At 37.9% G+C, this 13,903-nt stretch overlaps 1 protein-coding gene across 5 annotated transcripts; it reads right to left on the bottom strand.

The window, feature by feature from the left end:
* Window positions 1-2,312: 2,312 nt before the first annotated feature.
* Window positions 2,313-12,727, bottom strand: casp2 (caspase 2). Of its 5 annotated transcripts, none has more exons than XM_023331441.1 (12): window positions 12,571-12,726; window positions 11,070-11,223; window positions 10,384-10,554; window positions 10,240-10,308; window positions 9,686-9,755; window positions 9,160-9,254; window positions 7,749-7,931; window positions 7,240-7,368; window positions 7,038-7,128; window positions 5,001-5,201; window positions 3,376-3,485; window positions 2,313-3,293 (listed from the first exon to the last, which is right to left on the bottom strand). In XM_023331441.1, exons 2-12 carry the CDS (start codon window positions 11,217-11,219, stop codon window positions 3,159-3,161), a joined length of 1,404 nt encoding a protein of 467 aa, XP_023187209.1. In that variant the 5' UTR covers window positions 11,220-11,223; window positions 12,571-12,726; the 3' UTR covers window positions 2,313-3,158. The 5 variants fall into 5 exon arrangements, 4 of the variants coding, with proteins under 4 accessions (XP_023187209.1, XP_023187212.1, XP_023187210.1 ...); XM_023331444.1 differs by having other exon boundaries at window positions 5,013-5,201; XM_023331442.1 differs by having other exon boundaries at window positions 9,160-9,251.
* Window positions 12,728-13,903: the final 1,176 nt, after the last annotated feature.

Below are 13,903 nucleotides of genomic sequence, written 5' to 3'. Positions count from 1 at the left end.
TTCTGCAACTCTCACTGTCATTTTATGCACATGGGATCCACACTGAAATTCAACTAAAGGCAGCTGGGGGACTCTAACCTTCCTAGTTGGAATTTCAAATTTAGTAAGCCTTCTATTTGATTTAATTTCAGTAGAAAAATTTGACTTTCAAGTGAAATTTGAACAATATCTGGAAGCAACTACCGTACAAAGTAGACCAACAAAGACCTGGTAGATTCATCATTCTTGAGTTGATCATTTGCTGCATGACAAATTTCCACCTACCAGCTCAAGGAATCACTTTGTTGCTGCCAAAACACTATTTTATATCCACTAAACTCTGTTCTTTGGCATTTGTCGTAGATTTAACTAAAAAAATACCACACACAAATGTGTCTCATTATAAAATTATCCAACACAATACTGGTTCATCCTTTGAATTCAGCTTTTTTCTACCAAATTGATTCATCTGTCAGAGGTGAATGGGCTTAAAAATTACAGCATTCCTCTAAAAAAATAAGGTCAGATACTTGACAGAAAATGGGTTTGTAAATAAAAAAGGGGCAATGCTTAGAGAAAAACTTTGAAAACACATTGAGACAACTATAAAAAAAATTCCCACAAATGATGCTGGAAGTATTTATGTAGGCGTCTCTCTTTCGTTGGAGGGTTGCTCATTGCTTGGGCTAATGAGACAGGCGGCCATTATAAAAGCCACAAAGACGCACACAGATCCCTCCTAACTCTGCCCTGCTTTGTGGTCCACACGCAGGCACATAACATCTTAATCTCACAGCTACATCAGAGGGCAGCAGGAAATGTGTTACTCTGACTATGTGTTTGTGTGTGTCAGGGGGAGAAGGACTGTGGACAGCTGGCTGGGCCCGTATCTGATACACCAAGAACATTATCAGCGGGTGTTGGCGGGCAAAGCGAGAGGTTCCTACATCCCAGTTTGCAGCATGGAGAGGCCTGAGCGCAGCAAAATAGTGCGCAGCCAGTTATACTATACCGGAGAGGACAGGCTGTACACAGGCAACAACACGCACAAACACGGCAACAAGGAGGATCGGATACAGTGGAGCACGCACTGGAGCAGCCGGGGTGCATGTTCCCCTAGAGGCTTTGAATTCACCTGGTGGAAACTACATTCTCCAGTTAAACCGACACATTTTTACAGAGAAAAAACAAAACAAACTTTTAAAATCAAAGTTTTTTTTTTATTGTAATGAACATTTGGCAGTCTTTGGTCGTGAAAACATCTCCTCAGCCCCCCTTTAACACAGTGTGGTACAATAAAGTCTGACCGTCAAAACTCTTCACTAAACTTTTCACACCAGCTTCTCTCTTTAGATTATATCTCCACTATATCAATATAAAAAGAATATCTCTGCTCCACAGCAGAGTAATCTTTAGGAGCATGGTCGTGTCCAGATAGTTACAAACCAATACCGTTTCAGATACATACTTTTCCCACAAAACAACACTGACGCAACTGAACATACTTCACCCCATCAAGGCTTCTCTGGGGGCTTTTAATTGTCACACAGGCTTTGGAGATATTCCTCTGTGTGTGGAGGCCAACTACTATAAAACCTCCACCATGGGCATGAGTTTATCAAACAGAAAATCCTCACATGGCTGCTGGAAGGAAACTCCTTCATGTTTATGGAAGACATCGTTTATCCTGACTGTATCAGTTACAGTAATTTTACAAAATATACACTATAGTGCCCTGCAAAAGTATCAATACCTCTTAAACCATTAAATCTTTTTTACATTTTGTCACATCATCACTGCAAACATCCGTTTATTTCACCTGAGTTTTGTGCAAAGCTACGCTTGATTGCAAAGTGGGAGATATAATTTCCAAAATTACAAAGAAACACAACAGGCAGGCCACTGATTAACTTGTGGAAACGTTTGAAGCAGGGTTAGTTTATAAAACAGTAAGGAATATAAAAATAGGTTTGACTAAGTGTAGACATCATCATTATGGTGAAATATGGTGGTGGTAGTATCATGCTGTGGAAATGTTGCTCCTCTGCAGGGACAGAGTAGCTGAAGCTAAACACAAAGCAGAATAAAAAAAACAACAGACAGTCGTGGAAGCTCACCTTAAACCCTAAACATAACGCCAGAGCTACATTGAAACAATTTAGATTAAAGCATATTTAGATGACAAAGTTCATACCTGGATCTAATTAAGTGTCTGCGACAGGACGTGGGGGTTTACTAATGTTTTCAGGCGTTTATTTGTAAAACATTTTCTTTCCACTTCCCAATTTTGCTCTACTTTGTGTTGTTGTTTTCATTTAAAATCCCAATAAAATTCACTGGTTACAATGTGAGAAAATATGAAAACATTTAAGGGTATGAATAATTTTGCAAGATACTATAAAAATAAAGGTCAGGAATTATACTGTACACGAATAAATAAGAGAGTAGCACCAAAATCCAGCCCATCACCATGTAGTAGGTAGGAGAAGTTTAAAAATTATAAGTGAATAAAGACATAAAAAAAAACATTTATAAAGCTGCATTCTTCCAACTCAGCATTTAAAGCTAAACGAAAAGAATAAATGACTGAAAGACTTCCTTCTGAAGACGCCCTGTGAGTGGATAAAAACATAACCTTTTTAACCTGTTTCTTTTTAAACCTCTTTTGATTTATATTTGTCTGCAAAACCACAGGGTGAGAATATTATTGATCTATAACAGGCGATGGAATGAAATGATTTGTCTCTGTGGTGCTGCCCTCTGCCTGTCGCTACACTAAAAACAAATTGTCTTCACAACTTATAACAAACATGAACAAATAAAAAGCGTGGGTTAAAAAATTCATATAAAAGCAATTCCATACAAAACGAAGCCACAAAAATATATCTTTGTACAAAATACAGATTTTAAGAAGAGACTTGATGAACTTCGGAGTTGACTGAAAAGGATTTACAATTAAACCCAACTGGCATAAACACAAATATTTTGCTTCTTATTTCAGAGATGATGTGGAACAACATAAGGGAGGTGTGAATGCGTGTTCTGGTTTGAGCAGAAGTGGATGCGAAGTTGTAACGGGGGGAACGTGAGGTAATAACCGACAGTTCTGTTGAGCTTTTACGGAAAGGCTTCAACGCAAGGAATGATCTGTGTGTGTGTTTAAAGTGCGTTTCTGCATATCAATACTGGTGCTGGTACTTGGGGAAAAGGTAGAGATCTTTGCAGAGTGAGCTGGTGAACTCGGACATCTCTTTGCAGCGATGGTGGGCGGTGCCTGGGGCGTAACCTTCCCTCTCCTTGATACGTGCATTTACCTGGACAGAGAAATAAAACAGGCTCCATGAGCATTTTATGAGGAAACAACAGTATGAGTTTATATAAAAATGCATCTTTCACCTGCACCAGCATGTCTGAAAGATGTGTGTCTCTGGCATGAAGGCGGAGTGCTGTGTTCAGTTCCTGGATAAACCAGGACCCTCGCTTGGTGTTTCGCATTGCTGCTGTGCCTTAAGTTAAAAGACATCAAACAACAGAGATTTACTACACAAATAAAAGTCACAAGAATGAATATTATGGAAAATGTGATCTGGTGCTTTTAACTAAAATCATCAGCAGCAGAAATTAAAACCAAATCAAAAGATATATACACCTTTTTTCCCACTGTGTAGACTTAAGTCAGACAGAAAGAGACGAGTTCTGAGTCCGAGAGATTAACTTGTTTTATTTTGAAATGTGCAAACTGAACCCAGAATAAAAGCCATAGACCTTATGAAGAAGTTTCCTGCAGCTGGGAAGACAGTGTTATTATCCAGAGTGAAATCTGTCCTGCACTGACATGGGCTGAAAGGGAAGCCATTACTCCAAACGAAACATAAAAAAGTCAAATTGCAGTTTTCAAATGCACACAGGGACAATGATCTTCAACTTTGGACATGACTGGTGGTCTGATGAAACTAGAGAGGATTCGTTTGGCCATAATGACCATCATTTGGAAAACAGGGACAGTTGTACCACCCTAACTGTGAAACATGCAGGTGGCAGCTTCATATTGTGGGGCTGTTTTGCTGCAGGAGGAACTGGTCCTCTTCCAAAAGTAAATGGAATAAAGAGGAAACAGCATTATGTGGAAATATTGAAGAAACATCAGCCAGGAAGACAAAGCTCAGGTGAAGATTGGTCTTGAAGATGGACAATAACAAAATGAATATCCTTAAGCCAAAGTGGCTTAAGGATAAGAAAATCTATGTTTTGGCATGGCCATCACAAAGTCCTGACCTCAGCCTGATGGGGAAGTTGTGGTCAGATCTGAAAATGTGTGAGGCTACAAATCTCACCCAGTTCCACCAGTTCTGTCAGGAGAACAGGTCAAAACGGCAGCAAACTACTGCTGGAAGCTTGTGGAAAGAAACCCAAAACGTTTGACCCAAGTCATTCAGTTCAGAAGCAATGCTACCAAAAACAGAAGAAATACTTATTGTTAAGATATTTCTGACATATTCTCTTTCTCATAATTCTGGCATTTAGAATTTGATGTACCTTAACCTGTTATTAAAAAGGTAACTTTACACCTGTTTAGGATTTTATTCTGAAAAAAACAAAACAAAACGAAAAAACACTCAAACACTGAAACGGCAAAACAAAGACAAAATTCAGTCACATAAAATCTCAATAAATAACAGTGAAGTTTGTGGTCGTAATTTGTCAAAATATAGAGACTTAAGGGATAACAATTATTTTTCAAGGTAGTGTAAATGTTGACATTTCAGAACTAATAAAAACAATTCAATTAATATATTTAGTATCATATAGTTCTGTCCAGTTAAGGTTCAATGGTTTTAGTGTTTTTAGATTTTGAGGTTTTATTATTCACACAAACGTTCAATAATTAATGTATAAAATGACAGAAACAGAACTCTGCTGCCCTAATTCGAATTCTTTATTTCACAAATTAAGAAGTCACTTTTTTTTTACTTTTCCATGAATAAATAAATGTAAATGTAAGACAAACAAGATAAACTTACAAATTCTCTGACCTTTGAGAGACGCAAAGCCACAGATCATGTCTGAGCGCTGAGGTAGTTTAATCCTGGGCCTCCCCACGTCCCGCCTCTGTCTGGGGTCTGCGTCCCCCTCTGCCTCCCTCCCTGCGTCCCGCTGCTCGCAGCTCGGTGAAGACGTCCTCCCTGGCCCGTCCAGCTGCTCAACTCCACAGTCCATCTCATCTAAAACAGAACAGGCTCCAGTTAGTTGCTTTTAACATTGTGCGAGCTATAAAACTGAAGCACTTTCGAGGAGATGATGTTTCCATTATCAGACTTGTCTCGATCTGTCTGGTATGTAGCAACTCCAGCTACATATTGCATAAGGATGACTGAACATGTTCTCCATTATTAAGATAAAATTAAGGCGGCAGAACTCGGCTGGAACAGGGATGTAACATGATGTAATGTCCATCACTGACACAAGAAACCACCTGCCTAGACAGGTGTAAAATCTCCATTATTCATGTTTCACATCATCCATGATCATATCAAGCCTTTTCAAGTTCACCCCGGCAGATAGGGAGGTCTTTTCCATTTTACCTGCATCTCAGGGGTGAAGAAATCTGTCAAAACACTATTTCCTCAAACAACGTATCTCTTCTGATCTAAACACCTTACTAAAACAAGCTGCTATCTTGGTCTTCACAGCTCTTTGAGGAGCTCTGGACTGCGCACTGTGATCACTACTGAGCCCTTGATGAAAAGAAAGTATTTTCTATTGATTTTCCATCTAGCAAGCCTTCTACTAATCTCACATTGCAGAGTTATGTCAATTGGTAATCACTTTTCTAGGAGAAATGGTTTCCAGATTTCAAAACAGCAGCTGAAATGGGCCCAGTAGAGTTCCACTGCTGCAAAAGAGCAGAAATATTAACTTCTCTAGAAGAAATAAGATGTCCTCTATCCAAGATATGACAGCAATTACAGGGAAACGTCCTCAATGAGTTTACTGAAGAAGTATAATTCACTCTGAATTCATGTGGACCAGGAGAAACATTGGATTTAAGATTACACTGCAGCTAAATTGTTTCCATTTTCATTGCATTTATTGTCCTTTTTAGTGTTGAAAGAGATTGAGGCATCCAGTCAATTCATAGGTCCAAATTACTGCTGTAATTTAATGTGTCACATTATATATATACTGTATATATCATGATATTTAAAAATCTATTTTTAGTACAATACATTTTTGAGCTCCTAAAAAAAAAAAAAAAAATCAGCTGCTGTTGTAATTTGATTATTTTCAGCCCGAAAGGCCCTAACTATAAGAAATCTGATCAATTTCCAATCAGTAATAAAGTAAGAATCTCTCTTATCCAGGAAATATTTGATAAGATAAATCTAAGCCAGTTTGTTTATTAAAACAAACTCGCTTCTGTTTTGGTAAGAAGTCTGCAACTGGTGTAACAAGACCATAAAAATAAAACATAATTAAAATGTAAAATTTTCTTGTTTCTTAAGCAGCAAAATGCTGGGTTTTTTTTACAGCAGCCGTTATGAGCGTGACATCATCTCCTACTATAAATAATTAATGAATATTTGTAGTAGCAAAGATAGTATTTTTTTTAACCCCTATTCTTATATCTTCTATTATTACAGACAAAAATTCTAATGGCAGATTCAAGCTTTACAGAAAACTGAAGATCAGAAACTGCGACAAATCTGTGATGCTTGTATTTTAGTTCCACTCTATAATGCAGTAGAAAGCCACTAAATAAATGCAAATAAATGTTGCATTTATTTAGTTCACAGTTAAACGAAATAGGGTTTTGTGGCACATTTTGACACAATCTACATCTGGAGCTTTGCAGCAGAAAGATGGCTGATAGAACACCAAACACTGATTATTTCATCAGCCAGAAAGGAGAAAGTAGATCATATCTGGACATGTGGAGGAAGAGTCTGTTATATGACTAATTAATGTCTTTCTAACCATAAGCTGCTTTAAATTATGTCTAAATGTCCAAGAAATTACAAACTAAATCTCAACATATTACCTGAACTATCATATCTTACCTCCTCTGCAGGCCTGAATGAAAAACATCTTTGGCTTGTTTTGAAGCAGAGGACAGTGTGCGTTGTCAAAGGCCTCAAACACCCAGTCCAGCTGAACACAGACAAGTGATAAACATTAAATGCTACAAAAAAACCCCAAAAAACAACAACAACACAATTTTATCATCTTAAATTCATTTTTAAAATAACTAAACAAATTTACCTGGATAAGTTGTCCATCTGTGCCATAAATTGCTCCTTCCACTCCGTGGGAGAGCAAACACACCACACAGCTGTCCACTGTCCTGTGTTCGGACCGCCTGCAGAAGTTCTCAATGCACGTCCTCATCCCCTGCTCAAATTTAAGAGACAAGTAGTTGAAACACTCATGTAAAACAAGAGCAAGTTATTTCTACTTCTTTTAGAAACTGTCTTAAAAAATTGAGACAGTTTCTCAGGACGCATTAAAATATTAACTCATATGTTTGCTTTGTCAAGCGTGTTTTTCCACCAGATGGAAAACAGTTAAACTATGATAAGCAAACAAATGTTGCTCTAGATGATCTTCCCTGTACCAGTTGCTTAAAAAGAGGCCCTTAACAAGCTCAATAAGCAGATTTCGGAAACCTATTTGATGTCACAAAGCTCCTCAGATTTACGTTTCCTGTTCAGGTTTATCATGTGAAAAGATGACTTCTCATCTGCTAAATTTGGAGTGATTTGGAGTTGTACCTGAGCAGTGAGGTCTCTGTGGACACTGACGTGGTAATCCAGCTCTGTGAAAACCTTCCTGAGAACTTCATCGTCCACTTCACCTCCTTTTCTTGGGTCAAGACCAGGAGCAGAGCAGGAGTCAAAGCTCACGTTACTGATGACTAAGCCAAAGCCTCGCGGTGAGGAGTTCATTCTGTAGGACTGAAGCAGGGAACAAAAATCTTTTAATATGACAGAATAATATAACACATATTACAAGTAAAAAGAGGAGGATTAATGCAAGTTTCAAAGCCACTATATATTCCTATTCAGTTCTTCTTCTACTGATAATTGAATTTGCATCAGTCTAGCCACAGTTCAGATGCATTGCTTCTCCATGCAAGTCAGAAACAATTCTCCACTTCAGTCATTATTATTTACATTTATTTGAATACCTGACTTTTAACTTACTTACAAGCTTAATCAAATTAAACACAACTTTATTAACTTAAATTTGTGTTTTATGTCTCTGGAATGTGACTTGTGTGTTGAGCTGAAATTTAGCAACATAAATTTGTGTTTTTTGTCCCTGTATCTTGTGTATTTTTACACATAAATCACTTCATTTTAATCCTTTTCTAAAGTAAAGAGAAGCCAACTATTTAAATGATTTTATTCAATCCAAAACTCCTTTGCACACAATGTTGGTGCGTGTAGTAACAAGAACATTCATTTCCAATACATTAGTGTTGCCCCTCCTTCTTCAATTCAAACAAAATCGGTGTCAAATGTTTATGCAGTAAATTTTTCTATTTGTGTCACTATCATTTTAAAAGGTACTAATGGATGTTTCCAGAGGTCATCAAAGGTCAATCCACACTCTAACCACAAACTCATTTACATGAAACTAAATTGGTGTCAATCAACTCTGTGTAGCACTGTTATTTTGTGTAGCATTTTTTTTGTTTGAGTCTATTATTTTAGACATTTTAATAAAAAGGTTTCCAGAGGTTATCAGCGGTCAACCAGATCCCAAACATTAAAAATCAAACAAAATTGGTACCAATTAGTTTTGATATATTTACAAGCTGCTAAAATTTTTGTTTGTGCCGCTTTTGCTGGCAAGATGTTAAGGATTTACATTGGTGAAAGGTCAACCCACCCTGCTTCACACAACCCAACTCAAACAAAATTGGTGCTACATTTGTGATGGTTTGTGCTTCTAAATAAAAGCACAAATCTAGCACCGTTGACTGGTATCAGTTTCGTTAAATTTTTGTAAGTGTTAGGAGCTGGTTGACCTTTAATGACCTCTTGAAACTTACTAGCTGGACAAACAAAACGTGTTGCAGCACAAACCAAAAATGACTTTCCCTTATTTGGAGACCATAAACAAAACCATGAAATAGTACTACTGTTGATCTGCTGAGTTGGGTTGTTGGTAATGTACCTGCTTGCAGTGAGACAGGTAAAAGTCAGGGCCGCACGGGAGAACAGGAGTGTTGATGGGACTGTCGGCGTCGAGGCTGAACTCCATGGACTCTGCTTCAGACAATCAAAAACAGAAACCTCTGCTCGTCACTGGCTTTTCTGCTCATTAAAATCTCTCAAGCAGCTGCAAGTGTTTTTACAACTAAAATCATACAGCATTGTTGTGAATGAGTCACTATTAGGGTGGGGTGTCTTTAGGTACAGAAAGTAGCAGCAGCAAGGTAGAGGAACCAGACTTTCACACCTCACACATACAGAAAAATACTAGAAGCCTTAAACAAACAAGACTTATTTCAGCAAGTAGTTCCTAAATGCATTCTTGTTTAAGTATTTAACATTTTTCTTTAAATAAAACAACAGATAAGGCCTTTTGTTAGGACACCACCTTCTTGTCTCCCTGGAAACAAACACTGACAACAACACTGGGTTCAGCATAACCTAATTTACTTTGAATGCAGACAGGACACGCTGCAATAAATACTCACCGTGTGTCCTTGCTCTCTTTGCAGCGTATTCCTCCTGAGTTGGAAATGGGGGAGAACTCCTCAAAGTCCTCTGGAATTAAAAAGTTAAATTAACGTTAAATGTCGGCAGCTTAAATGGCGAATATATAATCCTACTCAAGATGTCAGAATCTCTCCTGGAAGCTGTTTGACAAACTCTGCCCGACTCTGTACATGAGAACTAACAGGTGGAATTTATAACTCCCACATTTCCCTGATTATAATTTCCTCTTGCCTTTTTCCTTCTTTTGTCTCTGTTTTCCTCTCTGACTGGGCTGATCTCTCCAGACGACTCTGAGGATGCTCCGCATCTATCAGAGGGCCTGGCTGAGAGTGACGAGGTGCTGCTCACCTCACTGCTTTCCTCTTTGTCTAATAAAGATGACTGAAACAGACCACTTTACTAAAACTTAGCATTCTTTGGGATTTCTATACATTTTAAGCTGCTATAGAAAGAACTTACAAAGGCTTGTCTTTATAGAAAACACCAAAGGTCTGTAGTCGTGGTGTTTATGGATTTCATGCCCTCTGCTCACCTCTCCGTAGTTTCGTGTCTTCTCCGGTCGTCGTGACTTTTCTTCTGGCACTTTCTCAGCCTGAATACACTGCAAGCATAAAACAACATAAATACTATGCAAAGATGAATGCTTCAGCTGATGTACATTAAGGTTCCAGCTCACATCCACGTGTGTCTCTCTGCTGCTCCTCTCGGGGGATTGTGCTATCAAGTCATAGAGGTGCTGCTGCTCAGTCTCCTTCAGAGCCGAGCAGAAGCTCTGGAAGGCTTCAGGTCCTCGTTTTGGTAGGAGAATTAACAAACGCCAGCTACGTTTCTGAGATGTTTGCTCTGCCTTGGATTAAAGAGGTAAGAAGGCGAGATTAGTATTCACAAATTCACTTCTTTAGCTCTCTGTTATTTGATCCGATTATATTTTTGACATGCAAGCGTGAGTCGTAACATAGTAACCAACAATAATTGCAATCCAAACTTTATCCCTCAAAGTTTGGGAGTCAAAGAGTAATTATTTCAAAGCTGTGGTCCTGGCTTTTATCATGTGAATCAGAAATAATGTAAAGTATTTATTACTTGTTTAGATACAATTATTGGAGCCTGAGAATTGAATCAAATAAACATAATAGTTGTGTAGTTGTAGGATGCAAAGAAAAAAAGCTGTGTTTTGCAGGATACTTGGTACTAACCATGCATCAATCTGTACCCAAAAAGGGGACCCCATATCAGGCAGCAGTTCTAACAGACCAACACAAAGGCTCATAAAAAAACCTTCAAACTGTAACGCTGGTTCAATGTGCCAGCAGGCTGATTATTGACTGTTTAATTTGTTGCAAAATATCTGTGCTCACACACCATGATGGTTTCTGCCATGTTCTCGGTAAGGATGCCATCAGCTTGCAGTGATTGGATGAGCAGCTCATCCACGACGAGCTGTTTGCACAGAACAGCAGAGTTTCTCCGGAGAGCCTTTTTGTCTCGCTCCAGCATGCCGCACTCCAACATTTTCCTGCAACACACCACACGAAGGGGGAGCAACCTTTGACTTTTCCAGTTCAAACAGTCACTTTTGCGACTGCTGCCACAAAATACAACTGTCAAAAAAGATTTTAAAAATGTTCTAGCATGTTTGAATCTTGTTTGATACTGCCAAACATCAATTACCACGTAAAGATCTGGGGAAACTGATATAAAACCAACTAAAAGCCCATTAACCTTCTTCAGAAAAAAGCTATGGAAGTTATAAATGCATCAGATTATTGCCGTCCAACCAACAAAATTTAAATTTCATGACTTAGTAAAGCTCAGAACTGCATTGACACTGTACCTAGTTCATGATAAACTCTTCGGTTGGAGAGACGTCGCTTGAAATTAAAGAATGAGTATGAATTTAGAAAAGTTTATCTAAAAATCCAAAAAAGGACAAAATTTAAAATAATTGTACTTCACTTAGAGGGATTCATCTGTTGTTGTGAAGAGTTAAAACTGTGACTTTTTTTACTATTTACATTAAAATATACATCTAAAACAACAGAAAAAATAAGGTAATGTTTGATTATCATAGTTTATTTTCCTTTATGATTTTGTCAGACAATTCGTTGGTGATCTTCTTTACACATATATACAGTGAAGTTATTTTGATTTTATTTTTTGTTATTGATTCATCTCTAGGAGAAAAAACTGTATTTTGTAATGCCCAACTAACATATATTAAGCACAGACAAAACCTTACTTTTAAAAGCCTTTCGTACCTTTTTGTTGTGTTATTCTGTGCAGATATTGCATGGCAATACACAGAAGGATCACCAAAACCACGTTTTCTTATTGCCTTTACAATTAAAACCATGTTATTTGGCTTTGAGCCACAATTGAAGGGTCAAAGCGCTCGGAAGCCTCAGCTTGCAGCTCCTTGCACTAAGCTAACAGGACATCCATGAGAATCCATCCACACTTCCGCTGACAAACTGCTTCTTGTTTCTACTTGCACATAAACTATACATTCCCTCTTGTGGTGCTAGTTTTCTAACTGTATCACGCAGGTTGCCATATGTATGAAACCAGTTTTTTCTCATGTAATGACACATAAATTACACTAGTAATGTAAAAAAAAAAAAAAGCACTTCAATCTCGTAAAAATTAATACCATATAAATGGTTGGTTTGTTTTAACGCTTCCGATACAATACGGTACAACTAGAACGCATGTAATCAAAAATTACATTTCAACAAGTGTTGACATTGCTGCTAACCTGAGCGATAGAGGCTGTTACCGATGCTAGCTGGCTAACTAGCTAACTTCCGACTTTTTGCTGCGTTTAATTCTCTTTAAAACCTTTCAATCGAAACCAGGAACTTACCGTTCCTTTGTTTATGCAACAAAATGTCAAACAGTCCGGCAGAAACAACAGAGACGTTTCACACCTCATGCAAATTAACCACACACATTAACATCTTCTTCCTCACTCCACCGACTAACTTCCGCGGGGTGACAGGCTGCAAAAACAGAGAATGATGAATATTTATATTTAGCAATTCTGACCAATTACAGAGCAAGAAATTCTGAGTGACGTTTTCAGTAACCAATGATAATCCGTCCCCCAAACCCCCTGCTGTAAAACTACAGTAATGAGGGCAACTTTGAATTTGAATCGTAAACAAATAGCCAATTGAGAGGGACTACTTCGTGATACAATGAAATATATAAAAATTATTACTTACAAGAGTGAAAAACTCTGCATAAGTTGCTTTCGCTTTTTTTTTGGTGAAGCGGAAGTTTTTTTGGGGGGGAAGGGGTCATTTTATTTAGTACATTTATTGAACAGAAAACCCCGCTGAGATCATTTCTTTCACATGGGAAAAATTGCCAAAGTGGGAGTCAGACCAACCCTTAGAATAAATTGCTTAAGTAGAATCTGTCTCACAAGATGAAGTAGGTTCAAAGATCTACACAGGTAGCACATTTAATTCCTAAAGAGATTCAAGAAAAGTTGAGAAACAAAATCACTGACATACTGTATATCAGTTTTGAAAAGGTCAGGGCTCCAGCAAACCACAGAAAGAAATGGAGAACATGGGAAAACAGTGGCGAGCTCTCCCAATTACTCAGAGTCACCTAGGAGGTCACAAAATAACCAAGGAAAGATTCTTGCGCAACAGAAAACAAACCACAGGATTTGGAACGGCCCACAGACTCGACTTAAACAGTAAGCATTAGACATTATGCCGTTTATCGTTTAAAACAAGCACATGAAGAACGGGCCAAAATTAATCCAGATAAAATTAAGAAAATGAAGTGTGACAAAAAAAGGCAAAGTCAGAAAACAAAATCTGTAACCTGTTTTCCCACTAGGCTCCCAACTAATGTGTGTTAATCTGTCACATAAAATCCTACTTAAACACAATGACGTTTGTGGTGGCAACATTACAAATTGTGAAAAGATTTAAGGAATTTGAATAATGTACAAGAGATTGATTATCAGATTATTGGAGCCAAATCTGTCAAACATAAATTTTATCCATTTTATTACTGCTGAAGTTTTACTATTAACTTGCACAAACAATAATTTACAGTCATGTCCCTCCTTTAAGGCTATTAGAATAGTCCCACCTCCTTTATCTACATCTTCCTTTCTTTCAGTTTCTTTCCCTCCCTTTCCTTTCTGATGTTCCCCTGCAGTCTCCACCTCTCCC

Source organism: Xiphophorus maculatus, chromosome 3, assembly GCF_002775205.1.
Source record: "Xiphophorus maculatus strain JP 163 A chromosome 3, X_maculatus-5.0-male, whole genome shotgun sequence".
In the NCBI taxonomy this organism is placed as follows: Eukaryota; Metazoa; Chordata; class Actinopteri; order Cyprinodontiformes; family Poeciliidae; genus Xiphophorus; species Xiphophorus maculatus.
The sequence above is the reverse complement of the archived record's forward strand: the minus strand, read 5'-3'. Positions and strand labels throughout refer to the sequence as shown.